The sequence below is a fragment of the Desmodus rotundus genome, chromosome 3, assembly GCF_022682495.2.
Source record: "Desmodus rotundus isolate HL8 chromosome 3, HLdesRot8A.1, whole genome shotgun sequence".
Classification (NCBI taxonomy): domain Eukaryota; kingdom Metazoa; phylum Chordata; class Mammalia; order Chiroptera; family Phyllostomidae; genus Desmodus; species Desmodus rotundus.
The window spans coordinates 195,290,889-195,318,202 of NC_071389.1; the positions used below are offsets into that span (position 1 = coordinate 195,290,889).

Genomic DNA, 27,314 nt, shown 5'->3' on the forward strand with positions numbered 1-27,314 from the left:
GAGCTTTGCCCATGACATGGGCCTGAGGTCCTGGAGAGGGGCTGTGACATTCCCTGGGTCCTCTGCTGAGACCCAGGCTGGGCGGAGGCCAGGAAGGCCACCTACAGGAGGGTGGACCTGGGTCCTCGCATAGAGCGCCTGGCCCAACTCCAGACACATGTGGATGACGAACCCCAGTCCCAGAAGGAGGAGGGCAGAGTGGGCCCAGTGCTCCCCCCACCTCAGTCTGGGCTCCCCTGGGGCACCCCAGCCTGTTCCCGGTGTCCCTGACAAGGGAATGGGACAAGGTACAGCACTGCCTGTCACTGCTCAGGGGGCCTCTCTCCCCCACATACCCACCTCTCCCATGGGGGACCCAGGTCCTTCCTTCTTTCTCGGACCTTTGTACACTTTGTGGAAAACTTCAGCAGGCTGCAGGAATTTGTTCACGGTTTCCACCCACTGTTCTAGAGACAGACATGGGGGAGGGACTGTCATCCCCCGGAAGAGGCAGCATTTTTTGCTTCTGCCCACCTGCTTTCAGCTCGTCCTGCCCAGGCTACTGTGGACCCAGAGTTCATCACTAGGGCCCGCTGACGCCTCCACAGAACCAGGTCCTGCTCTGCCTGAGGGAGACTGGGAGGAAAAGCAGCGTCTCCGAGGGTCCCCAGCAGGGGAGCCAGGCTCCGGACAGACTGGAAGAGGATGCTGGTGGGTGGGTGGGTGGGTGGGGGTGTCTTGGGAAGGGCAGGGGCCAGAAACAGAGAGGTGAGGCCCACTCAGGCCTGAGCTGGCACCTCCTTAGTACCATCCTGCCCCTTCTCGAAGTGACTCAGATGAGTAACTCAAGGCACGAACCCTTTGGGAGTAGGTCCAAATGTGGTTACCTACGGCGTCCCCTCTGGTCTTCCCGGGACTCTCTGAGCCACCTGTGTGCCGCCCACTCACTGTAACGCTGCCTTCCCAGATGTGAAGGCAGGCTCAGCCAGGCCTGTCCACACTATAGAGGGGCCGCCAGCCATCAGCAGGAGCAGGTCAGGAGCGATAGCTCAGGCTAGGTGAAGGCAGAGGGGAGAGAGGAAATCCTGGGGAACATTCCAGAAGAGAAGACCTCAGAGCTGCTGGCTGAGGAGCTAGACTGGTGGGGAGAGCTCCCTCTTGGATGGGGGAGCAAAGTAACCCCCCCGGAAAGATGTGCCTTCCTTGGTCCTCACACAAGACTCTCCAGAAGAGCCTTAAAGGGCACATCTGCTTGAGCTGGCAAGTGATGCAGAGTGGAAGCCAGTGAGGTGCTGGCCCTCTGTCTGCAGGGGCCATGGGAGAAGGGGCGGGGTAGGCATGCGGGCGCCATCTTTTGAGGGTCCTACAGGGCTCAGGGCCTTGAGCATCAGGACCACACACTCTGCAGCTCACCCTTGCCCCCTGCATAGGGTGTGTGCACAGGAGACCTGCCCTCTGACCCTGGGTGGGTGTTGGGATAAGAGGCACTTGCGGGTTGAGTGACTGGGGGAGACTGTGGGGCGTGGGAGAGAGCTGGCTGGGATCAGAGCACCATTCTCCCTCCCTGGAAGGGAAGACCGGGGACAGGGTTGGGGCCCTGGTCTCTGCAACCCTGGTCTTCGTAGAGATGCCATCCCCAGCTGAGGAAGGCTGGAAACTGCTGGGTGTGGAGGGCGTGCCATGGGTGCTGAGTATGACCTATGAATTAGGGACACAGGTAGAACAGAAAAACACACCCGGATGGGGTCTCACTGGGAAACCCCTGAGCTACCAGCCAGGGGGACACTATCTGATTGGGGGACCAAGGTCGAGAAGACACAGGAGATGGGAGGGGTCGAAGTACAGGGGACCCCTGTTTGAGTTGGAGGAGTACCCACCGGAGGTAAAGGGGGACACTGATTTCAAGTTTTTCCCCAAAGGGTGTGACGACCAGTCTGGGGGAGCTGTGGCCTGGCTCTCCTTGCAGGTGGCCGTGAGGGGCCCGGTGGGGCCGGCACACTCTCCTGGGATGGGCACACGACCCCTGGGAGGGAGCACTGGGCCAGCACAGGGTTGTCTAAGAGGAGCCTGGATGGACAGTCCGTGGGGCATAGGAGCCTCCCCTTGGGGACAGACACAGACAGCTAGGGCTCAGCTCATACCTGAGCCTGGACACAGGGTCCCCCACGTTCGTCAAGGCCTGGAGGTAGAGAGAAAGACACGGTGGCCCTTCCTGAGGTGCTGCCGGAGCTATGTCCTTCAGCCCCCAGTGCCGTCCAGGTGAGCCCAGCTCCCTCCAGGAGCCTTTCTTGTCCCCCCTGGGTACTGGGGTGGGAAAGCTTCATGTGTGGTCTCTTATCCTTTCATGGTGGGCTCCTTGGGAGAGCTCAGTGCAGGACTGTCCCCCTCCCTTCCCTTCCTGGAGCAAGATGAGGCCATGCGCTGCCTCCCAGAGCAGAGCCTCGGGCCTCGCGGAGGCCCCGCAGGGCCCTCCATCCAGCAGGACCCAGGGGGCTTGGGCCGGGCCCCACCATGCGCTGGCTGTTGGGGAGACTCAGGGATGGGTACCCGGAGCCCATCCTCTGGGGGTCTGGGTCCTGTGCCCGTCTCTCCTCAGGGTATGAACACCTGTCCTGTCCACTGCCCTTACACACGTGTCCTGCTGCACCATGCTGCCCTGAGTGAACCCAGCCACCTCAGACTTCAGTGGCCCAAGGTCAGTTCCCATGGATTCCAGGTGTGGCCTTTGTCAGAACAGAGAAACCAAAACCTAAACTGTCCCCAAGGGCAAAGGAGGTGATTCCTTCTGTGACTCCATGTGGGTGGTGTGAACACAGTACTTGAGTTCAGGAAAGGGGTGGGGCAGAGCATTGCCAACTCACCAGTTTCTGGGTGCTCTGATAGCATATAAGACACCCGGGTCCTTGAAAGCATCCCAGCAAGAGGGCACAGGCTGCGACCAGGCAGAGAAGCAAAGGGCGCAGAGCCAGAGACAGTGAAGAAGCTCAGACATGGAGGCCGACCCAACACCCGTGGACAGGTACCGCCTGCCCCTTGAAGCATCTCTACCTCTGAACCCTTCCTCCAGGTTCCCTGATGGCAACAGACCTTCTCCCCTGGGAATGCCTCTGCTTCTTCACCTTCCTCCCCATGGCCCTGCTCTGTCCAGCCAGGACCCTCAGCAGATGCCCAGTTTGCTGTCCCACCCGCCTCCCCTAGGCCCTGGCTCCAAAGGCTGGGAGGTCATCCTTGAAGGTCCCCGGTCCCCTTCTTCCTCCATCCCCTATGAAACCTGTTCTTTCTGCTCTGAACTGTGGGCCAGGAGGTCACGTTCAGATTTATGTTTTTGTTTGTGTAAAGGGCATTATTGTTTTCATAATTACAAAGAAAATATCATGAGTTGCTTGAGGAGAATGTCTGGCATTCTCTTTCACGCCAGTCCTACTCAGGAATGTGCTGGGCCTACGATGCTCCATGTGGCTCAGGTTAAGCCTGAAGATGAGGGGGAAATAGTCCCCTGGGTCCACACCGGCAGGGGGTTGGTCAGCAGGTCAAGGGCAGGATGGTGGTGTCAGGAGAGGAGACCCAGCCCACTCGGGGCAGACGGAGGGGCCCCATCAGAGCTCTGAGCACCCCACACTGCTCCTGGGGGAAGACCCTGAAAAAAGGACAGAGCTGCTGTCCCCAGGAGCCCAGAAGGGGTCACAGAGGAAGGCTAGGTGGCTCCAGCTCAGTGAACGGACGCCCATCTTCTATGGGTCCAGTTGGGATGTGGGGTGCAGGGGGAGCTCAGGGGGAAGAGGAAGGGGTGTGCAGAGAAGGGCAGGAGAACTGGGGGATCCCTGGAGGAGCCCCATGCCGGTGGGTTTCCCAACCTGTGCCCGCAGACCCCGGATGGACGAGTGCACCTTCAGTAAGAACTTTGGCCCACAAATGCCACATGAAACATACTTGTGCTACGAGGTGGAGCAGCCAGAAGGCGACCCCCGGACCCCAGCGGACCAATTGAAGGGATTCCTGCGCAACAAGGTGACCGACCACAGCAGGCAGGGCTCCTGTCCTGGGACAGTCAGACAGAAGGCTGCAGGGCACACCAGGTGTCCTCTCAGCATCGTCCTTTGGCCCCACAGCTTCTGTGGCTTTGCCAAGAGACAGGGAGGGTGAATGCTTTCGTGACTGGCGGCTTTGAGACACACAGAAGAAAGCGGTCGCAGGGGCCCAGGGCTCTGTCTGTCCCCTCCTGCTGTGCCTTTGAGGAGGGGTCTGGATGGAGGGAAAGACTTTTGGGTATGGGATCTGGCTCCCTCCTACCCCCTGCCCAGGGCAGCCTCTGGCCAGAGAGCCCGAGAGCAGCCTGGTGCTCCGTCCAGTCACTGTGGGGGCTCCAGGCAGGGTGCTGGTCCCCACGGCTGCCTTGCCGGCTACACTGAGCCCAGGGACGCCTGCTCGGGCCCCAGGCACCCACACACTCCCACCGGGGCTCTGCACTGCCACTGAGGGCAGGACTGGTTCCCCTTCCCCTTCACCATGGTCGATAATCCTCCCGTCTGCAGGTGCACAAGTCTCCATGACCCTAGGAGCCCACAGTGACATTCCCCCCGGTTCCTGGGCACCTCTGCCTTGGTGGCCCTCACCCCTCTCTCCCTGCACCATGAGCCCTTTTGGAAGGCGTGTACCACACTGAGGCTCCTCAGGGGGAGAAACCCAGAGTAGGGACTTGAAGTACTGGTGCCCCGAGGGAGGGCAAGGTAGGGGAGTCGATGGAGAGCAGGGCGAACCCCTCCCTGGAGGAAGCACCCCTCTCTGTGGCATCACACTGGTGACCTTGGGGCTTGCCAGCTTCCTGCCTCTGTCCTCAGCTCTTCATCTGAGGATGACGTAGTGGAGGCTCCTGAAGGTTGGCCCTCGGGCACGAAACAGAGGGGCTCTAGGAACTCGGCCATCGAGAGGAGTCACAATAACGCCATAGTTTCAGATCCGAACTCATGCAAATTCCATGGAGAAGGAAACATGGACAGTGTAAAGGGACACCAATCAAGTGCATGCCACGTGGAGCCACAACTGGCTGATGTGGAGTAACATGTCCTCACTGCTGGGCGGGGCTTTGTCATGTGCCCATGTGGTGTTCCTCGTGAGTTTGGTCGTGTGAACCCTGCGTGGAAACGTCACTCCTCTCGGTGGGGAGCTGTGCCTCCCCTAATTCTGTGCTGGAGGCCAGTGCCTCACCTGCCTCCCACAGGTCACAGCAGGTGACAGAACTCTTTTCTCCCTCTTCTGTGCCCAGAGTGCAGGCCCACTAGGGGGAGGCCACCATGCAGAGCTGTGCTTCCTGGATCTGATCCCTTCCTGGGAGCAGCACTACAATGTCACCTTGTTCATCTCCTGGAGCCCCTGCCTTAACTGTGCCGCCAAACTGGCGTCGTTCCTGTACCAGAACAGGCGTGTGAGCCTGCGCATCTTCGCCGCCCGCATCTACGACATTCAAGAGGGATATTGGGAAGGACTGCGCCAACTGCGGGAGGCTGGGGCCCAAGTCTCCATCATGAACATCCCTGGTCAGCAAGGGCTCATGGGGGTGGGAGGTGGGCAGGGGGAGGCCGAGGGAAGTGGCTAGAAAGAGGTGGGCAGGATGAGAACCCCTGGTGGAGAAGCCTGTCAGCTGCCTGCAGAGGGGGTGCTGCACTCAGAGAGGATGGGGGTGTCTCCTGGAGGACAGAGTTCTGGGGACAGGCGGGATCCTGGTCCTGGGCAGGGAGGGCGGCTGGGTACACGTGCAGTAGAGACCCAGGGGCTTCCGTGTAGAAGGGGATGGCGTGGCATCACATTGCATTGGAGGGAAGAAGTTGAGGGATCAGCTAAGTCCCTTGGGAGGAAAGGGAAAGGGGGCAGTGAAATGATGATGGGGAGAGGGTGTCCCTACGGGTCAGAGACCGTGTGGCCTCTCCCTGCTCCCCGGAACTGGAGCTGACCTGAGTCCCTGTTCCCTTCAGAGTATGAGCACTGCTGGGAAACCTTCGTGGACCACCAGGGACGACCATTCCAGCCCCAGCATGACCTGCATGCACACATTCAAGTGCAGTCACGCAGGCTGGAGGTCATTCTCCAGGTGAGGTTCCCCCTCCCTGCTGTCCCTCTGCTCCCCTCCCTCCTCCCCTTCCCTCCCTGGGCCTTTCTTTCCTCTGCTCAGGCCTCCTCTGGGTCACCTGCCCCTTCCTGGGACACCAGCTCCATCTCTCCCTTCCCTTCTCGCAGGGTCCCTCTGGTCTCCCTCCTCCTTGTGTCCCTCCGTCCTTCCCCATCATCATAGCTGCCCCAGACCTCTTCTCTGTTCCTCTTTCCACCTGCTACGCTCCCCACACCCTTCAACCCGACGTCTCCATGTGGATTCAGGGAAACTGAAGATGGACTCAACCTCGTGAACAATCAGGAGTCTTCTGGAGATGGACGAATAAAACAAGAAGAGGAAACTCACCTTTGCCACCATCTCCACATTGACCCGAAAACACCAGCAAAAGCAAAGAGCTCCTAAGTAATTTGTTTTTAGTGAATCTGATTGTTTGTACTTTTCATTATATTATAATTTGTTCAAATATACACCATTAAGATTTATTAAATACTAACAGAATCACTTCTGACTTTTAGGGAATTAATTATTTTTGTTGATTTTCTATACAAAGCAATGAAAAGAAAGTTTATGAATCTTCCACCCAATGTTTTTCATCTGTATGTGTATCATAAAGTCCAAATAGTTCAACAAACGCTTGCAAACGTGCTCTTCCTGTTCCGACCCCCTCTCCTTTGCGTTCTCTGCTTCTGGGAAGCACGCTTTGCCCTCTGAACCCCCGGGTACCTGCAGACACTTGGTGGGCCCACCCTTCTCTGACCGGGGCTCAGGCCCCCTTGTGCACCCACAGGGTCAGAAAAGGGACCAGCTCACAGGTCGGTCACCCAGGACTCACCATGTCTCTGTGCCGCCTGAAGTCACAGCCCCGGGGCTTGCTCTCCAGGAGTCTTAGCTGCCCACCCTCTGTCATTTCCAGAAGCAGAGGCCTGGCACCAGGCTCAGGTATAGCCCGTCTGGGTGCAGGAAGGAAATCCAGGAGGCGAGGGGTGGTCAGTTAGTGACTGAGGAGCCAGATGTCGTAGGGTGCTGTGGAAAGCAGGTGCAGTTGTGACCGACCTCTGTGCCCTGCAGGGCCCCAGCCCAGGGATTCCCACAGAGTGGGGGTGCACTGAGTGTGGTCACACCGCTGGTCTGGGAACCCTACCATGCAGCTTTTATCCCTGGCTCTAGGGAGGGATGGGAACAAACATTGGTTGAGCTCTACCAGCCTCAGGCCAGGCCACGAACAATTACGATGTCTGGTCAGTGAAACAATTGTGAGTGGGAGGCGCTTCTATCACCAGTGAGGAGCTGAGAGCTGAGGCAGTGAGGTCCCTTAGGTTACCCAGAAGGTGAATGCCAGAGTGGGTGCTGACGGAAAGATCTAGAAGGCTAGAAAGCCTGTGCTAGGTCCCCACAGCTCAAATGTCCACAGGCCTCTCGTTCCCACTGCAGGCCCCTGTCCGGCATTGCCCAGGGGCCCCTTGTGCCCCAGCCAGACCTGCGCAAGGACGCTCTCCTAGGACCATCTACGGCACACGGTTCCCATCCTCATTACCAATACTCACCCGGAGAGCTTTCGGGTTGGCCTCATCCCTCTATGTGACTCCTATTTTCTCTTCTTTGCCACATCCTGTTCCTTGTCTCCGCTCACACAGGCAACCAAGCCATTGGGGTGTTATGGACAGGCACCAGTCCGGAGCGGATCTGCCTCAGGTCGCCTGTAGAGTGTGGGCTGTGGACTTCATTCTTGTAGGAAAGATCCCACAGCACGAGTCCAGGGGATTCTGAGAATATGTTTGTTGAGGCAGGGGGCAGGAAAACAAAGGAAGCACTTAGGGTGGAAGAAGTAACAGGAGAGAGTCTAGGCGGGGGTCTGCTTTGGCTCCCTGGAAAAGTTATAGGAAAGGAGTGAGCAAGGCAGGGCTGCCATCAGCTCACCTCACAGTCAGAGAAAAAGGGGGGCCCTGGGGAAAAGATCTGGGGGTAAGCCAGGGTTGAGCGGCCACTGCCCACTGCTCCCTTGGCTGCAAGTCTCCCAGGGGACCCTCAGAGTTTAGGAGAACATAGGAAGTTCATGCTCGAGAAGGGCAATGGGTAGATCTAGAGCCAGGGCCCCCAACCCCCCGGCCGAGGATCAGTATGGGTCCGTGTCCTGTTGGGAACCAGGCCGCCCAGCAGAAGGTGAGCAGCTGGCAAGGGAGCCAAGTAACCGCCTGAGCCCCTCTCCTGTCCTTCCCAATCCTTCCCTGAAAACTGTCTTCCATGAAACCGGTGCCTGGCACCAAAAAGGCTGCGGACAGCTGCTCTAGAGTGAGCTCGCCCTGAGTTTTGTCCTGATGGCTTTTCACCTTTTTTCTGCACTTGGAGAATCCCTCCACCAAGTTCCCCACTGCCACCTCCCTCAGGGCTAGCGCACAAGATCTGGGGGACATCGGGTTCTGCTCCTGGTGTTGGCAGGACTGTAAGCGGGGGTGGGTGCTAGCCTTTCTGTAGTTTTATGTGGTGCTGGTCCCACTTTGGGAGGTGGTGGGGGAGCCAGCCAGCCAGGAAGCAGGCTGTTGTGCCCTCCCAGAGGGTCCTGTTTGCTCTGCTAGGGGTAGAGGCTGGCAGTGTCTTACTGGGGCTGTGAGGAGGTGTCCCCTAATTAGTCTGACATCGGGGCATCATATCTCCAAGACTTTCTCAAATCCCTATCGTGGTAAAGGGCCAGGAACAGGTGAATAGAGGGCATTTCACTCCTTTTGCCTTCATTTTGCCAAACAAATCTAACTGGAAAATAGTGTTACAAGTGAAAGATCCATTCACAGGTCAGACCTCCGCATCCGTGAGTTTGTATTGAGTGGAGGCAACATCGGAAAGGAAATGAGGCATTTTCTCCTCTGATCGCAGCACTTACAGGTGGACCAATTGTCAGGGAGACGCCCCAGGGGGATGTCAGGACCGTTTTCCCTGGTCAGTGTGGCTGACGACCCAGGAGGAGGCCTCTGGCACCAGGAGGCGGGGCTGGGGCCACGTGAAAATTCAGTTACTGAATTAAAGATGTGACCTGAAAATTTATTTTTAGGCATTTGTAATTTAGAATAGGTCAGAGCACTCTCTATGGACTTTAGAGATGTAATGTGTTTGCCAGTGTATTAGAACAAAACAATAATTGGCTTTAAATGACAGAAAACCCATCCCCAAATGACTGGGCCACAGATCTGGTTATCATGTAATTGATGTGAAATCCTGTCCTTTTACCAGACACGACCTTCCAAACCAACCAGCAGAGTTATAAATGAAAGTTTCCTGGAACTTTGTCGACTCTTGGAGATTTTCATACAATCTCTGGAATATACACTTTAATAATAAAATATGTGTGTGTATGTAGAATATAGTTATTATTTCTTTACTTGACAAAGCTACCCATATATTTTAAGTATATCAAATAAGCCTGATGAGTCCAAAATTTTTCTTTTCTAGGTAGAAAGACTAACCCTTTGAACTACATCAGGGATCCATGGAAATATCCCAGAGACATTGCTAGGCTAAGAAAAAGTCTTTCAATGTTGAAACTCTGGGTATCTTGTCAAGTACTCTTGACCTAATGATTATGTATATTATGAAATAATTTTTGGACTGGCTGGGGTGGGGTGGAGGGAAGGGGAGAAAATGCAGACAATTGTAACTGAATTAAAATAAATAAATAAATTAAAAAATAAAAAAAGTTAGGAGATAAGAACTTCATAATAAAAATAGACATAGAGACAAAAAAATAAAAGAAATAATTTTTGAATATTTATTTCTGGTCATGAAAGGTGTATAACATTGATATAGGCTGACAAAACTTCATTCTAGGATTGAGAGAGATGATTTTCCTGAAAGTTAATCCAGAATCTGGTTAACAAAATCTGACGCATAATTATTATTTATTTATTTTTATTATATTTTCCCGTTACCATTGAATCCCCTTACATAACCATCCCTTCCTCCCCCGCAATCACCACACTGTTGTCCAAGTCCATGGGTCCTTTTTCCTTTTTGCTCAATCCCTCCACCCCCTCACCTCCTTCTCCCCAACCCCCCCGCCATAGCTCTCAGCCTGCTCTCCATCTACGAGTCTGTCTCTACTTCGCTTGTTAGTTCAGTTTGCTCATCAGATTCCACACGAGTGAGATCACATTGTATTTGTCTTCCTCTGACTGGCTTATTTCCTCCAGCATAATATTCTCCAGGCCCATCCATGCTGTCGCAAAGGATGAAATCTTCTTTCTTATGGCTGCGTACTGTTCTATTGTGTAAATGTCCCGTAGTTGTTTTATCTGCTCATCTGCTGATGAACACTTGGACTGCTTCCATATGTTGGTGGTTGTAAATAATGTAGCAACGAACATAGGGGTGCTTATGTTCTTTCAAATTAGAGTTTTGGGTCCCTTTGGATATATTCCAAGAATTGGGATCCCTGGGTCACAAGACAGATCCAGTTTTAACTTTTTGAGGTATCTCTATACTGTTTTCTACAGTGGCCGCACCAATCTGCAATCTTTTCAACAGTGCAAAACAGTTCCCCTTCCTCCACATCCCTGCCAGAACTTGTTATTTGTTGACTTATTGATGACAGCCATTCTGACAGGTGTGAGGTCATATCTCATCGTGGTTTTAATCTGCATTTCACTGAGGATTAGTGACGCGGAGGAACTTTTCATGTGTCTACTGGCCATCTGTACGTCCTCTTTGGAGAGGCATCTACTCAGGTCCTTTGCCCATTTTAATTGGGTTGTTTGTCTTTTTGACGTTGAGTTTTGTAAGTTCTTCATAACTTTTGAACACTAACTCCTTATCAGATGTACTGACATAATAATACAGAATCTTTGCTTTTTAGGCAGGTACAGGGAAAACCTTTTCCCATTTATCAGACTGAAAAAGAACCAAATAAATTGGGTATTAGTTTATTTTTGATATTTAGAGTCCTTTACCTAATTAAATGTATCATTCAGCTTATCTATATAGATTCCTCTCCAGATTTCCCTTCACAAACCTGCTTCGGTTCGCACAGACTCTGCAGCCGACGCAAACCCTCCACCATACACAGTCCCTGTCAGCGTGTTCTTTTTTAACTCGTTCACAAAGAACCAATTTCACAACAAACTCTTTTCTTCTGTTTCTTCACCAAGTGCTCCTGTGCTTTATGCCTTCCATTACCAAACTATAAAATGGCTTTAAACTTAATTAGAATTCTTAATTCTTAGAAACCTTGATTTTAATGTCAAATATTAGCGATTAGCATTCTTTAGATTAGCAAATATATTTCATGACTTGTAGAAAGCGGTCCTTTCATTGGTAAACACACTTATATTTTCTTCTAATAAAGAATAGGACGTTGATGCACAGCTTCAAATTTATTTTCTAGCTTTTCTGTAATAAAAATTTAAAAGTAGATGAACTTAAGACATGCCTAGTAATTAATGATTCAGTATTTAATTTTAATAACTTTAAAGGATCTTAACCAAACTTAAAGCAGCTTTAATATCAAATGTTTTCCTATACCACATGGTTCTGAAAAAAAAACATTTTTATATTTTTACCATACATAAAAACTGTATTTGTAATGATGGTAGAAAGGACAAGATTTGTAAATTGTTTTGTCCTTGACAGCTTTAAGGAGGCTGGAGAGAGGGGGTGAGAGATACTGGGCTTGGACGGCCTTCAGCCACTGCAGGTTTAAAAGCACCTGTGTTTTTCCTTTACGTTAAGTGGGATGGAGGAGTGCAGTTTGGGGTGTTGAAAGACCCTTTTTTTTTTACTTCTAATTTCCCAATAGGAAGTCTTGTTAAGACTCTGAATGAAGGTTTTAAGGGCTGTGAATGAGCTGTTCGAGCAAAGACAGGCAGGCGTGGCCTCATTTAGGAAACCACACGGGAACCGTCCCACAGACAGTGCGAATGGGAGAAGGGGAGACCTGGAACCGAAGATGGGGGTGGCGTGAGAGGAACACAGTTGTCAAAACTGGGGCACTACACGCTTTAGAAGAGGACCCTCAGTCCTGGAGTGAGTGGAGACAAGTGCTGTGGGCCTGTCGACCCAATGCCCTGAGGGCAGCCTTACCAAGGATGGGGGTTAGATGCCCCAGGGACTGATTTACCCCACTCCGAAGGGAACTCAACTGTGGCCAAAGAAGAGAGCACGGGGGAATGGGTCCCCTGGCACATCAGGGGCGATCACTTCCTGCCTCACTGGACCCCATTGCCCAGGCGTCACCGGGGACGGTCAGGTGGCGGGTGACTCTACATTGAGAGGGTGGGCAGCCTTATACTCAGTCTCAGCAATGATGAGGCATGTTTTGACCAGGTGTGTTTTGATGAGGGATTTACTCTGCAGCTATAGGTAGTTTCCCCAACACTGACGATGGGAAGTGACAGGTGGATGAGTTAGAGACGGAGAGGAAGGAAAAGAAACTAACTCCAGTGCCCCAGGTGGGGGCCAGAATGTTACCATTGTCCCAGTGCGGGTCTGCCTCTGGCCGGCCTACAGTGTGTGGGCTCTTGACCTGGTCTAGGAAAGACTCCGCAACACGAGTCCAGGTGATTTGAGAGTACATTTTACTAAGGCAGGGGACCGCGAAATGAAGGACTTAGTGTGGAAGAAGGGACAGGAGAGAGCCTAGGCAGTGCTCTGCTTTGGTTCTGTAGAAAAGCTACAGGGAAGCAGCGAGCCAAGGCGAGGCTGCTCCTAGCTCACCAGGAAGTAGAGAAAATGTGGGGTAGAGGAGGAGGGTGGCCCTGAAGACAGGATCAGGGCTTAGCCTGGGTTAAGCCGCCACTCCCCACTGCTCCCCTGGTTCCAAATCTCCTGGGAACCCTTAGAGTTTCAGAGAAAGTAAAAAGTTCATGCCCCAGAAGGGACATGGGTGTGCTCCAGAGTGAGCTGGCTCTGAGTCTTTGTCCTGGGGGCTTTGTGTCCTTTTTCCAGTGGGTGAGAATCTTAGGGGACAGTTTCAGCCGAAGATTCATCAGCTTTCCAGGTGCATTTTTAGGACACTAGTGTGTCAGAACGAGCACATACGGGTGTTTGGGAACACTCCTTGGTCTGTTATACTGCTTTACTTTTGAGTCTGTCTGTGTTTAGTGGGGTTTTTGTTGTGTCTTGCTTAACTTCACCTGTCCTTGGGTTTTGCTGGCCGAAATGACATTACTTGCATCTCTGTTCACTCTCTCCCAGACCAGGGAGAGTTAAGCTTTGTTCTCTTTGGACAAGGAGGTGTGAACCATTCACTCTCATCTGTCCTTGGTTAGGGGAGACAAGTTCTTAGGGCTCACCAGCTGGCTGGCTCTAAGTTGCTCAAACTGTTCAGCTTTGCTTAATTTTCTGGTCCCAGCTTCCCCATTCCGCTTGCCTAGGAATTTTCCCAGCTTCTCACTGCCCTGCCTCAGGGAGCCCAGCTGGGACCTGCTACAGTGGAAACGCTCTCCGGAGGCCAGACTAAGGCCTGGGTATTACTGAAAGCCCTCGGCTGGGTGACCAACAAACCCTGACTTGTCATCAGTTGGGGTGCAGTTTTTAGGGGCTCACCTCCCACCTCTGGCCAGATTCCTTTCCTTGTGTTGTTTCGTTTCTTCATTACCCTGGGGATTTGGGGGAAGCTCATCCTCTTACATTAGGCGAAGCTGGGCTTGGTGAGCACTTTCTGACCCTGGGCGCTGACCTCTGGCTGCGGAGCAGAATTCCTTCTCCCAGCACTGGGTTCACAGGTGGTGTTGGATGCCCCGGGTGGACTTTGGCCTTGGCAGCCTGAACCTGTCTGGCCCTGTCTGTGTCAGCCTGGAAACTTCTTCTGCGGTGACTTCATTAGTGTTTAATGGGTCAAGAAGTATTTGCTTAATGAAACAATAACAAGTACAGAGATATCTCATGGGAAGGTTTACGGTCTCTGTCTCACCGCCAAGCCTGCCTCACCCTTCTCCAGTCTCCCTGTTCTGTAGATGAAGAAGTAGCTTGTGTTCCACTTCCTCGTCACTTTATTTATTTGTTCATTTTTTACTAATATTAATTGAGCACCTGCTGGTGATATAGGTTTGCGCTAAGGCACTAATTTGAGTAAGGTGCAGGGGGGTCCCCACCTCAAGGGGATTATGTCAGGGTGGAGGGACATGGGAGCGACATAAGAAAATATGGGAGTGGGTGAGATCATTTCAGTGAAGGCCATCACTAAGGGAATAAACAGCCTGTCTCCTGGGAGCTGATGGGTGGTGGGGAGCGATTTTAGCAGGCTGTGCAGAGCTCGGGATGTCTGCCCTGAGACAGAAGAGCTGAGAAAGTGTTGGCCCTGGGAGGACCTTGGATAGAGATAACCAAGTGCAAAGGTCCTGAGGCAGGAGGGAAGCAGGAAAGAGAAGTGGGCCTGGAAAGCAAGGTGTGGGAGCAGGGAGGTTGCAGGGCTTGTTCACGGGCACAGTTTAGATTTTAAAATAAGTCCAAGACTCTACGTGGACATTGCATGAAGGCAAAAGAGTGGGCACTGGAAAGTTCTTCTATCATCCCGGTGAGAGGTGGTAGTAGAGACCATGGGCACGGTGGTGCCCGCCGCATAGGGGTGGGCTGGGGGCAGTGTGTGTGAGAAGGACTTGGCTGCGGGCTGGAGATTAAGAAGAAGAGGAGTCAAAGTGAGTCCCTGAGTCTGAGCCCAAGCTCCCTGCTCACAGGTGAAACGGAAGTGCCCTCTATGCAGTTGAGGGAATCTCAGAAAATCCGTTTGGGGAAAATATCCTACAAGGCATTCTATTCAGGAAGGTCAAGGTGGAGCGCCCATCAGATGTCCAGGAGCAGGTGTCTAGTAGGAAGCTGGTGTCTAAGGGCTGAGCTCAGGGGAACAGCAGGACGGGAGATACAGGGCCCTGGGCTCTGGGCGGGAGTGGGGTGCAGGAGGGCAGGCTGAGGCTCCTAGGGAGATGGTGGGAGACCATGGGGAGCACCCTAATCTAGGAGAAGGGGAGGAGCTAGGGGGGGAGCAGAAGCAGGAGCAAAATCAAGGGACAAGGGTGTCACCAGCAACGGGAGAGGAGAGCATCTCAAGACGGAGGCTGTGCTTAGCTATGTCACTTGGTGTTGGGTGAGGGGCAAGATGAGGACTGAAAACTATCCCCTTCTACTGGCAACGTGGGGGTCATCGGTGACTGTGTCAATGGCCACTTCCCTGGAGCCCTGGGGACAGGAGCAGATGGTCGTGGGATGAAAGCAGACAGGAGGCAGGAAACTAGGAACAGAACCTGTAGACACTTACAATTCTTCTTTCTGTGAAGGGATGCCTTACTGTCCTTGGAAGTGAATGGAGGGACATGCAACTCAAGGGAGAGTTTTGTTCGTGAAAGCAGGAGACACCTGCTGGTGGCAAGGATCAAGCAGTGACCAGGACAGAGTGGAAAACTACAGAGGAGAAACCCCCAAAGGGAGACGGCCTGAGCTAGGGCACAGGTTGGACGGTGACTGGACAGAGAGAGTACGCAGACCGCAGACCACCAGTCAGGAACGTGGTCTCTTGTGTTCAGTGGGCACCGGCCCCTGGAGCAGCACCTAGCTCACAGGTGCTAATAAAATGCGTGTTGAGCCAGTGAATGTGGTACAAGGGGGGCCGGTCCCTGACATACAGGCTCAGGGGAGGCTGTGGTGGGTGTTAGCTGGGGGCCGAGAGGGTCAACGAGAGAGGAGCGGGGATTCTGTCCCACTTTCCCATGGAGACTTCAGCAGCGTCTCGTCCAGTTGAAAACATCTACAGAACAGATGCTCGCCCGTCCCCACCGAATTGCAGCTCCACCTTTGTCATCAGCTGAGCTCCCAAATAGCCTTGTATGTGACTTTTAGTCCCTGGCTGACACCACACACTTTTGATGCTGGTGGCTGTGCAGCTTCTCTAGTTTTTATCATGTTGTAAGAACCGCTTCACTTCCCCATTTCTTCTTCATGCTTCACGTTTGACCACATGGAGCCTGTCATTTGGACTTAAATATTCTTTTCTTCTCATGGAAGAAAAACCCCAACAAAGCTCAGAACAATCACGATGAGTCTGCTTGTATTTGCTTTGCATTTTCAGGTGTGAATTCCTTTGGGATAATATACTTCGTGTCTTTTTGGAACATTTTTTCTCCATGGAAAGTATATACTTTGTCCCATCAGTAGATGAGGGGATAAAAAAGCTGTGGCACATTTACACAATGGATTACTACCTGGCCGTAAACAAAGAAGAAAATGTTACCTTTTGTGACAGCACAGACGGACATGGAGTTACCACGCTAAGTGAAATAAGCCCGTCGGGGAAAGGCAACACCGTATGATCTCACCGATATGTGGAATCTAACGAACACACTCAACTGACGGTCAAAACAGAAACGGAGGCGTGGAGACAGGGAACAGACTGACAGCTGTCAGAGGGGAGGGAAGAGGGGGAACTGGATGGATGAAGGAGAAGGGATCAGCCAAAGAACATACATGTAGAAGCCATGGACTCAGACAGAAGTGTGGTGAGGGCCAGAGGGAGGGGGGAGGGAGGCATGGGAGGAGGAGGGAGAGGGGAGGAAATAGGGACATTTGCAATAGTGTCAGCAATAAAAATGAAGTTAAAAATACAGGCTTTGTAACTCTCTCTAATTTTTTTCACTTTTTATTGGGGTGTAACTTACGATTAAGTACAGGTCTTGGGTTTCCAGGTAGAATAACTATCATCCAGAATGAGTGGGGCTGGTCACAGAATCCCGCATGGGGGTCCCTTGTGTCCCCTCCCTGCTGCTCCCCCTGCAGAGGGAAGCTGTGCACATCTGTTATCACAGGTTGATTCGTGCCTGGCTTTGAACTTCATATACGTGGAATCAGATAGTATGAATTCTTTAAGCGGGACTTGTTTCATTCAGTATTGTATTTGTGGAATTCATCTGAGGCTCCCTGGAGGCTGACGCTGCTGTGAGATGGAGAAGAAAAGTCTCCAACGACCTGTGCATCCTCAGTCAGTCACCATCCTTGAGGACAGTTGTCACCAGCTGGCACAGCACCCCTCCCTCGATCTGCCCATGGCTGTCGGGTCCTCCTCCAACCCTTGTTTCAGGTTTAATTTGAGGGGCACTACACGCTTCTGCAAACAGCACTGTGAAGTTCCAGTTGCTCTCGACCTCTGAAATTAGGGTTTGGTTAGAGTACCTAATGATGGGGGAACATGCCTAGACTCACAGTTAGATGATACGTATTTTATATTTGTTATGACTGTAGTTTGCACAAAACTGTCCCAAGTATCAACCGTGACAAGGTCCATTGTGTCAGATACTTACCAGATCTTGCAAATTTTCTGCCATGATGAGGGGGTGTGTTTAAAATCACAGTTTTCTTAGCTACATTTTTTTGGAGAAGATTTTATTTTTAGCGAGGGGGAAATAAAGGGAGAGAGAAAGGGTGACATCAATAGGTTGCCCCTCTCAAGCTCTGCTGCAGGGGACAACGCCCAGCCAACTGAGCCACGCCGTCAGCTTTTGCCGCTATTTCAAACCCACTATGCAAGGAAAGGAGATGGGACCCGATGTGTTTCCCTCCCCCCAATTCCTAGGGGCAACCAGAAAGGCTCCTGGAGGGAGCAGGGGTCAGTAGGATAGCACTTGAGGCAGAAGGACACAGCAGGGGCACCGCCTCAGCAAGGGCCACCGCGTCTTTCCCTCCACCTCTAAGCCACGATGAACGTGGGGGACCCTGTGTCCAGGCTCCAAAGTTACCTGAGCCACAGCTGGCTGTGTTTGTGCCCTAGGGGATGTCTCTCTGTCCCACGGGCTGTCCATCCAGGCTCCTCTGAGACCACCCTGTGCTGGCCCAGTGCTCCCTCCCAGGGGCCGTGTGCCCAGCTTGGGGAGTGGCTGTTCTGTATGAGGTCCCAGGTCTGCCTGCCTATAGGTTACCTTCCCGCCTCACAGCCAAGATCAAGGACAGGCTGACCATGCCCAGCACAGGGTCCCAGCAATGTTCTCAGGCTGTGTCACATGCCCTCTCCAGGATCTTGGGGCTCTCGTGTCATGGGCAAACACTGGGACAGTGGCCTAGAGAGATGGGGCCTCGGAGAGTCGGGGTCAGGTCTGGCCGGAACCTGCACTTGGACAGCACACATGTGGGAACCCCTTTCCAAGCTGACACCACATGTCTTCTACTGGGTGTCCGCCTTTCCCAGGGGCATTTATCTGTTCTCTTGCTTACAGGAACAGACATGGGGTTCTTGACAGAGCCCAAAAATCGAAACCAAAGGAGCCTATTTGATAATGAGCTTCTTGCAATCTGGCCTTGGGATGTGACGACATTCTCAGGTTTCCTGTTTTGCAGAGCGAGGCTCTGGGTGTGTCTGGGGAACCCCAGGAGGTTCCCTCTCATCATGCCTGGGTGTGCGTGTGTGCGTGTGTGCGTGTGTCAGTGTGTCTGCTGAGTCGGGGCAGCTGACACCCTCTCCTTCTGAGCTCCTGGATGGAAGCCACGCTCCTGCCTCCCCAAAGTCCTTATATCACCCCCAAAGTCTTTGAAAGTCATCACTGAACTCGCACACACACTGAGCACCTACTGTATACACAGCAGGGGACACTGAGAGGGAAGAGAAATGGATCCAGGAGCTCAGAGACCTGAGGCCTCTGTCTCACCCTCAGGAGGAGGGACCATCTGAGAACAGAGAGACACCCTCACCAGGCCAGAACTCAGTGGCAGGTGACAACCACAGCTTTCTGGGAGGACGTCAGGCTGTCAGGACCTGAGGAACAGACACAGCTCCTGTCACTTCCTCAGAGGACTCAGGTGGAGACAGTGGAGGGGGGGCGGGCACTCAGACTTGTCCTGGGAGTGAGGACAGGAGAGGGCTACGTGGGGCGACCACAGGCTTTTCTGCCCTGACCCGTGTCTCTGGAGCAGGTGTAGGCTGTTAGGGAGAATAACGTCAGGAATGTGAGTCAATTCTCAAGTGTTTGTCCTGTGCCGAGGGTCCCCAGGCTGGCAAGAGGCGAGGTCAGGCTTGGCACCTGGCACAGGAGGAGAATGCGGAGCTGACACCCTGTCCTCGTGGGCTGGGGAGACGCTGGACATCTTGCTGCCATCTGCAAACTCTGACCCCTGGGGTGGATTCTATCAGCCAGCTCCTCCTCAGGATGTCCCCAGGACCTGAGAAGCCATCACTATGACAAAAACAGGCCTCACACACAGCTATGTGGGACAATAGGCCCAGCCCATCCCCCATCCCTGACACAAAGGGCACAGGGTTATAGGGGACATGGCAAAAGGAACCCCTCAGCTGTGCCTGGTGTGGCTCAGTGGGTGGTGTGTTGTCCTGCAAACTAAAAGGTCACCGGTTCGATTTCTGGTCAGGACACAGGCTTGGTTGGTAGGATAATCCTGGTGGGGCCCTTAGCAAAGGCCACCGAAACATGTTTCTCTTTCATATCAACGTTTCTCTCCTTCTCTCTCTGCCTCCCTTCCCCTCTCTCTAAAAATAAATAAATAAATAATTTCTTAAAATAAAGGAACCACTTCTGGGTCCCCCAGACACACCCCCACATTGCGAGGTCTCTATGACCAAAACAGAATGTGTCGACACTTCCCACGTGGGGCTCATGGGAAGAACCTCCATAACATGCTCTGATGGCATATAAGACACCCGGGTCCTTGAAAGTGTCCCAGCAAGAGGGCACAGGCTGCGACCAGGCAGAGAAGCAAAGGGCGCAGAGCCAGAGACTGTGAAGAAGCTCAGACATGGAGGCCGACCCAACACCCATGGACAGGTACCGCCTGACCCTTGAAGCATCTCTACCTCTGAACCCTTCCTCCAGGCTCCCTGATGGGGACAGACCTTTTCCCCAGGGAATGCCTCTGCTTCTTCACCTTCCTCCCCATGGCCCTGCTCTGTCCAGCCAGGACCCTCAGCGGATGCCCTGTTTGCTGTCCCACCTGCCTCCCCTAGGCCCTGGCTCCAAAGGCTGGGAGGTCATCCTTGAAGGTCCCCGGTCCCCTTCTTCCTCCATCCCCTATGAAACCTGTTCTTTCTGCTCTGAACTGTGGGCCAGGAGGTCACGTTCAGATTTATGTTTTTGTTTGTGTAAAGGGCATTATTGTTTTCATAATTACAAAGAAAATATCATGAGTTGCTTGAGGAGAATGTCTGGCATTCTCTTTCACGCCAGTCCTACTCAGGAATGTGCTGGGCCTACGATGCTCCGTGTGGCTCAGGCTAAGCCTGAAGACGAGGGGGAAATAGTCCCCTGGGTCCACACCGGCAGGGGGTTGGTCAGCAGGTCAAGGGCAGGATGGTGGTGTCAGGAGAGGAGACCCAGCCCACTCGGGGCAGACGGAGGGGCCCCATCAGAGCTCGGAGCACCCCACACTGCTCCTGGGGGGAGACCCTGAAAAAAGGACAGAGCTGCTGTCCCCAGGAGCCCAGAAGGGGTCACAGAGGAAGGCTAGGTGGCTCCAGCTCAGTGAGCGGACGCCCATCTTCTATGGGTCCAGTTGGGATGTGGGGTGCAGGGGGAGCTCAGGGGGAAGAGGAAGGGGTGTGCAGAGAAGGGCAGGAGAACTGGGGGATCCCTGGAGGAGCCCCATGCCTGTGGGTTTCCCAACCTGTGCCCGCAGACCCCGGATGGACGAGTGCACCTTCAGTAAGAACTTTGGCCCACAAATGCCACATGAAACATACTTGTGCTACGAGGTGGAGCAGCCAGAAGGCGACCCCCGGACCCCAGCGGACCAATTGAAGGGATTCCTGCGCAACAAGGTGACCGACCACAGCAGGCAGGGCTCCTGTCCTGGGACAGTCAGAGAGAAGGCTGCAGGGCACACCAGGTGTCCTCTCAGCATCGTCCTTTGGCCCCACAGCTTCTGTGGCTTTGCCAAGAGACAGGGAGGGTGAATGCTTTCGTGACTGGCGGCTTTGAGACACACAGAAGAAAGTGGTCGCAGGGGCCCAGGGCTCTGTCTGTCCCCTCCTGCTGTGCCTTTGAGGAGGGGTCTGGATGGAGGGAAAGACCTTTGGGTATGGGATCTGGCTCCCTCCTACCCCCTGCCCAGGGCAGCCTCTGGCCAGAGAGCCCGAGAGCATCCTGGTGCTCCGTCCAGTCACTGTGGGGGCTCCAGGCAGGGTGCTGGTCCCCACGGCTGCCTTGCCGGCTACACTGAGCCCAGGGACGCCTGCTCGGGCCCCAGGCACCCACACACTCCCACCGGGGCTCTGCACTGCCACTGTGGGCAGGACTGGTTCCCCTTCCCCTTCACCATGGTCGATAATCCTCCCGTCTGCAGGTGCACAAGTCTCCATGACCCTAGGAGCCCACAGTGACATTGCCCCCGGTTCCTGGGCACCTCTGCCTTGGCGGCCCTCACCCCTCTCTCCCTGCACCATGAGCCCTTATGGAAGGGGTGTACCACACTGAGGCTCCTCAGGGGGAGAAACCCAGAGTAGGGACTTGAAGTACTGGTGCCCCGAGGGAGGGCGAGGTAGGGGAGTCGATGGAGAGCAGGGCGAACCCCTCCCTGGAGGAAGCACCCCTCTCTGTGGCATCACACTGGTGACCTTGGGGCTTGCCAGCTTCCTGCCTCTGTCCCTAGCTCTTCATCCCATCCCCAGGGCCCTAACGACGTAGGGGAGGCTCCTGAAGGTTGGCCCTTGGGCACGAAACAGAGGGGCTCTAGGAACTCGGCCATCGAGAGGAGTCACAATAACGCCATAGTTTCAGATCCGAACTCATGCAAATTCCATGGAGAAGGAAACATGGACAGTGTAAAGGGACACCAATCAAGTGCATGCCATGTGGAGCCACAACTGGCTGATGTGGAGTAACATGTCCTCACTGCTGGGCGGGGCTTTGTCATGTGCCCATGTGGTGTTCCTCGTGAGTTTGGTCATGTGAACCCTGCGTGGAAATGACACTCCTCTCGGTGGGGAGCTGTGCCTCCCCTAATTCTGTGCTGGAGGCCAGTGCCTCACCTGCCTCCCACAGGTCACAGCAGGTGACAGAACTCTTTTCTCCCTCTTCTGTGCCCAGAGTGCAGGCCCACTAGGGGGAGGCCACCATGCAGAGCTGTGCTTCCTGGATCTGATCCCTTCCTGGGGCCTGGACAGGGAGCAGCACTACAATGTCACCTTGTTCATCTCCTGGAGCCCCTGCTTTAACTGTGCCGCCAGACTGGCGTCTTTCCTGTACCAGAACAGGCGTGTGAGCCTGCGCATCTTCGCCGCCCGCATCTACGACATTCGAGAGGGATATGGGGACGGACTGCGCCAACTGCGGGAGGCTGGGGCCCAAGTCTCCATCATGAACATCCCTGGTCAGCAAGGGCTCATGGGGGTGGGAGGTGGGCAGGGGGAGGCCGAGGGAAGTGGCTAGAAAGAGGTGGGCAGGATGAGAACCCCTGGTGGAGAAGCCTGTCAGCTGCCTGCAGAGGGGGTGCTGCACTCAGAGAGGACGGGGGTGTCTCCTGGAGGACAGAGTTCTGGGGACAGGCGGGATCCTGGTCCTGGGCAGGGAGGGCGGCTGGGTACATGTGCAGTAGAGACCCAGGGGCTTCCGTGTAGAAGGGGATGGCGTGGCATCACATTGCATTGGAGGGAAGAAGTTGAGGGATCAGCTAAGTCCCTTGGGAGGAAAGGGAAAGGGGGCAGTGAAATGATGATGGGGAGAGGGTGTCCCTACGGGTCAGAGACCGTGTGGCCTCTCCCTGCTCCCCGGAACTGGAGCTGACCTGAGTCCCTGTTCCCTTCAGAGTATGAGCACTGCTGGGAAACCTTCGTGGACCACCAGGGACGACCATTCCAGCCCCAGCATGACCTGCATGCACACATTCAAGTGCAGTCACGCAGGCTGGAGGTCATTCTCCAGGTGAGGTTCCCCCTCCCTGCTGTCCCTCTGCTCCCCTCCCTCCTCCCCTTCCCTCCCTGGGCCTTTCTTCCCTCTGCTCAGGCCTCCTCTGGGTCACCTGCCCCTTCCTGGGACACCAGCTCCATCTCTCCCTTCCCTTCTCGCAGGGTCCCTCTGGTCTCCCTCCTCCTTGTGTCCCTCCGTCCTTCCCCATCATCGTAGCTGCCCCAGACCTCTTCTCTGTTCCTCTTTCCACCTGCTACGCTCCCCATACCCTTCAACCCGTCATCTCCATGTGGATTCAGGGAAGCTGAAGATGGACTCAACCTCTCTAAATACGTAGGAGTCTTCTGGAGAAGGATGAATAAAACACCTTCAAGAAGAGAAAACTCACCTTTACCACCATCTCCAAATTGATCCAGATACCAGAAAAAGGTCAAGGAGCTCCTAAGAAATTTGTTTTAACAATATCCAATTGATTTACTTTTTATTTAAAATCTATGACATGTTCTAAGTACACACCAGTACAATTCTACTCAGTACTATCAGAATCATTTTTGATTTAGGGAAATAAGTATTTTCATGGATTTTAAATACAAAGCAATGAAATGAAAGACTGAAAATGTTCCACACAATGTTTTTACCCTCTGTACGTGTATCATGATGTCCAACGAGTTCAATAAACACTTCCAAATGGGCAAAAGCCTGTCTCTTTGGTGGTAGTTTCACGGGAGGGCAGTGGTCACACTAATATTCACTTTCAAGTAAAAATCGGTAAAGTTTATAGGAGCAGAATCTGGAATTCAAAAGCCTAAACTCACTGCCACACTACTGTTGGGGACCACTCTGCGTGGTTTCGGAGACTATGGTCCCGGGAGAGCAAGCCCTGAAAGGGGCTAGCTAGTAAGTCTTCCTGGAAAACCAGGTAAAAATGCAGGTGGCAGGCATAACTCGACTCTGACACTGAGCGTGGGAATCAGGCCTGAAATGTACATTGTATCCTGTGAAGCCTGTTATGCCCAGCCATAAACCCTGTCGATATAAACTGGAGTTTAAGTTCAAGGCACAAGGAGTAAAGTCCTTTTCTCATGAAACTCGTCTTACTATGACTCACAGATCCTGACCTGTGACGGATCTATGTCCTTCAATTGTTATCTATAGATAACACCTGGTTTTCTATGACTACAGCCTTTTGACATTGATTGATGAGCTATGCATGTATGCTGTGTACACCTACATACCATTCCCAATAAAAGCCCTTTGGGAGAAGGGCTCAGGGTGTTCCCCACTAAAGGGAATCCCCACCCTCTTTCCCGCCAGAACAACAAGATTGTGTCCAGGACGACTTATTTCTCATCCACGGTGGCCAGGAGAGCTCTGTGGGATGGAGTTTCTCCCCCAAACTATCATCCAAATAGTGCTGTTTTGGAAAGGGCAGCCCATGGCTTTTGGCCAAGATGGAGGCATAGGTAGACACACCGTGCCTCCTTGCACAACCAAAAGAAGAAAAACAATTTAAAAACAAAAAACAACCAGAGCTGACAGAAAATCGAACCGCATGGAAGTCCAACAACCAAGGAGATAAAGAAGAAACACTCACCCAGACCAGTAGGAGTGTGGGGACAGGCAGCTGGGGCGGAGAGGACTTGCAGCACGGTGGCGGCTGACAGATTGTGGGACGAACGGGGCAGGTAGTGCGACCACTAGCAGACCCTGCGGCCCCACATTCGTGCATAAACTGGGAGGAATGGCGGGGGAGCGAAGCAGACCGCACAACCCAGGGCGCCAGTGCGGGGAAATAAAGCCTCAAACCTCTGATTGAAAACACCCATGGAGGTTGAGGTGGCTTGGGAGGAACTCCCAGCCTCACAGGACAGGTCGTTGGAGAGACCCACAGGGGCCTAGAGCATGCACAAGCCCACCCACTCAGGAATCAGCACCAGAAAGGCCCACTTTGCTTGTGGGTAGCGGAGGGAGTGACTGAAATCTGGCAGAGAGTGGAGCAGGCTCCATTGCTCCCTCTCGGCCCCTCCCCCACGTACAGCGTCACAGCGCAGCGACCAGCGTTACCCCGCCCCGGGAACACCTAAGGCTCTGCCCCTCATGTAACAGGCACACCAAGACAAAAAATGGCCCAAATGAAAGAACACTTCAAAGCTCCAGAAAAAATACAACTAAGCAAGGAAGACATAGCCAACCTATCAGATGCACAGTTCAAAATACTGGTAATCAGAATGCTCACAGAAATGGTTGAGTATGGTCACAAATTAGATGAAAAAATGAAGGTTATGCTAAGAGAAACAAAGGAAAATGTACAGGGAACCAATAGTGATGGGAAGGAAACTGGGACTCAAATCAACGCTGTGGACCAGAAGGAAGAAAGAAACATCCAACCAGAAAAGAATGAAGAAACAAGAACTCGGAAAAATGAGGAGAGGCTTAGGAACCTCCAGGACATCTTGAAACGTTCTAACATCCGAATTATGGGGGTGCCAGAAGGAGAAGAGGAAGAGCAAGAAATTGAAAACTTATTTGAACAAATAATGAAGGAGAACTTCCCCAATCTGGCAAAGGAAATAGACTTCCAGGAAGTCCAGGAAGCTCAGAGAGTCCCAAAGAAGCTGGACCCAAGGAGGAACACACCAAGGCACATCATAATTACATTACCTAAGATGAAAGATAAGGAGAGAACTTTAAAAGCAGCAAGAGAAAAGGAGACAGTTACCTACAAAGGACTTCCCATAAGACTGTCAGCTCATTTCTCCAAAGAGACCTTACAGGCAAGAAGGGGCTGGAAAGAAGTATTCCAAGTCATGAAAGGCAAGGACCTACATCCCAGATTACTGTATCCAGCAAAGCTATCATTTAGAATGGAAGGGCAGATAAAATGCTACTCAGATAAGGTCAAGTTAAAGGAGTTCATCATCACCAAGCCCTTATTATATGAAATGTTAAAGGGATTTATCTAAGAAAAAGAAGATAACAAATATGAACAATAAAAATGACAGCAAACTCACAGTTATTAACAATCACACCTAAAACAAAAACAAAAGCAAACTAAGCAAACAACTAGAACAGGAACAGAACCACAGAAATGGAGACCACATGGAGGGTTATCAATAGGGGAGTGGGAGGGAGAGAGAGGGGGGAAAGGTACAGAGAATAAGTAGCATAAATGGTAGGTAGAAAATAGACAGGGGGAGGGTAAGAATAGTATAGGAAATGTAGAAGCCAAACAACTTATAAGTATGACCCATGGACATGAACTATAGGGGGGAATGTGGGAGGGAGAGGGTGGGCAGGATGGAGTGGAGTGAAGGGGAGGAAATGGGACAACTGTAACAGCATAATCAATAAATATATTTTTTTCAATGAGAAAAAAAAGAAAGGGCAGCCCACACAATAGGAGAAGATAAAGACTGAGTGTAACTACAAGGAAGAAAAATCAAATTGGCAGTTAGATGGGAGGCTGAAAATTATTCTAGTCCACAGGCCATTGTTAATTCCACTGACCTGGAAGGAAACTCGAGACAGGGGCTTCCCTGCCCCAGGTTCACCTCTGCCCTTACAGTCCTGGGGCCAAGCAGGACCCACTGCAGGCACCAGACGTCTGTCCTGCGTGTCTCTGTGCAGCCTGACTCATGCTGAGTGAGCCCCTGGCAGCTGGGCGTGCTGCACGAGGTGTTCCTGGCAGCGAAGGCTCCCAGGCCCCTCCTCCCAAACTTCTGCCCACTTGTTGGACCCAACCTGTGTCACAACCTCACACAGTGACTATAGGGACTGGGGTGAATCATTTAGTGGGAGACAATGGAGAGAAAGAGAATGAGGACAGGCAACCAGAGGGAGGAACTGAGAAACAAAGTGACCACAGAGATGGAAGTAAAGGTGAGGGCATGGTGGGGAGGGACAACGCAGGGCTGAGGGCCCTGGAGGGAGGACAAGGGACAAGAAGGAGCCTGAAGACTGGACTTGAGATAGAGGGGTGTGTCAGTGACTGAGCTGCTTGTGACAGAAGCTGCCTGGAGGGGCTGATAGTCAGTCTGTTCCACAGAAGCAGACCTGTGGGGAGAGCAGGAGTGTGGGGGCCTGGCTCAGGGTCTCAGTGATGTTCTCGGACACCAGGCCCACCGCCCCGTTCCCCAGCGCAGCTCTAGGGCTTGTCTTCCCTGGTCTCCTCCGAGCCTCAGAAGGCTGCCCTCCTCCAGACCTCATTCCTCCATCCAAGGGGGCAGAAAGAGGATAGGACCAAGCCCAGAACACTGCAGCCTCTATGTCCTTTCAATGGACAACAGCAGGGACCTACCGTGAAGGGTGGCTAATGAGACAGCCCATAAATCACAGGCCCCAGGGGCACTTTCTGGGAGATCATGTGGGCACTGTGGAGGGAACAGGACTGGCTCATGGGTTCCTCACCTGTAACATATGGT

General features: G+C 53.0%; 1 protein-coding gene across 1 annotated transcript; it reads left to right on the forward strand.

The window, feature by feature from the left end:
* The first annotated feature begins 2,856 nt into the window (after nt 1–2,856).
* On the forward strand, nt 2,857–23,201 carry LOC123479522 (DNA dC->dU-editing enzyme APOBEC-3G-like). The gene is made up of 9 exons (XM_053919806.1): nt 2,857–2,998; nt 3,846–3,987; nt 5,243–5,513; nt 5,949–6,064; nt 6,211–6,353; nt 20,666–20,807; nt 22,075–22,357; nt 22,793–22,908; nt 23,055–23,201. Exons 1-9 carry the CDS (start codon nt 2,970–2,972, stop codon nt 23,199–23,201), a joined length of 1,389 nt encoding a protein of 462 aa, XP_053775781.1. The 5' UTR covers nt 2,857–2,969.
* Nucleotides 23,202–27,314: the final 4,113 nt, after the last annotated feature.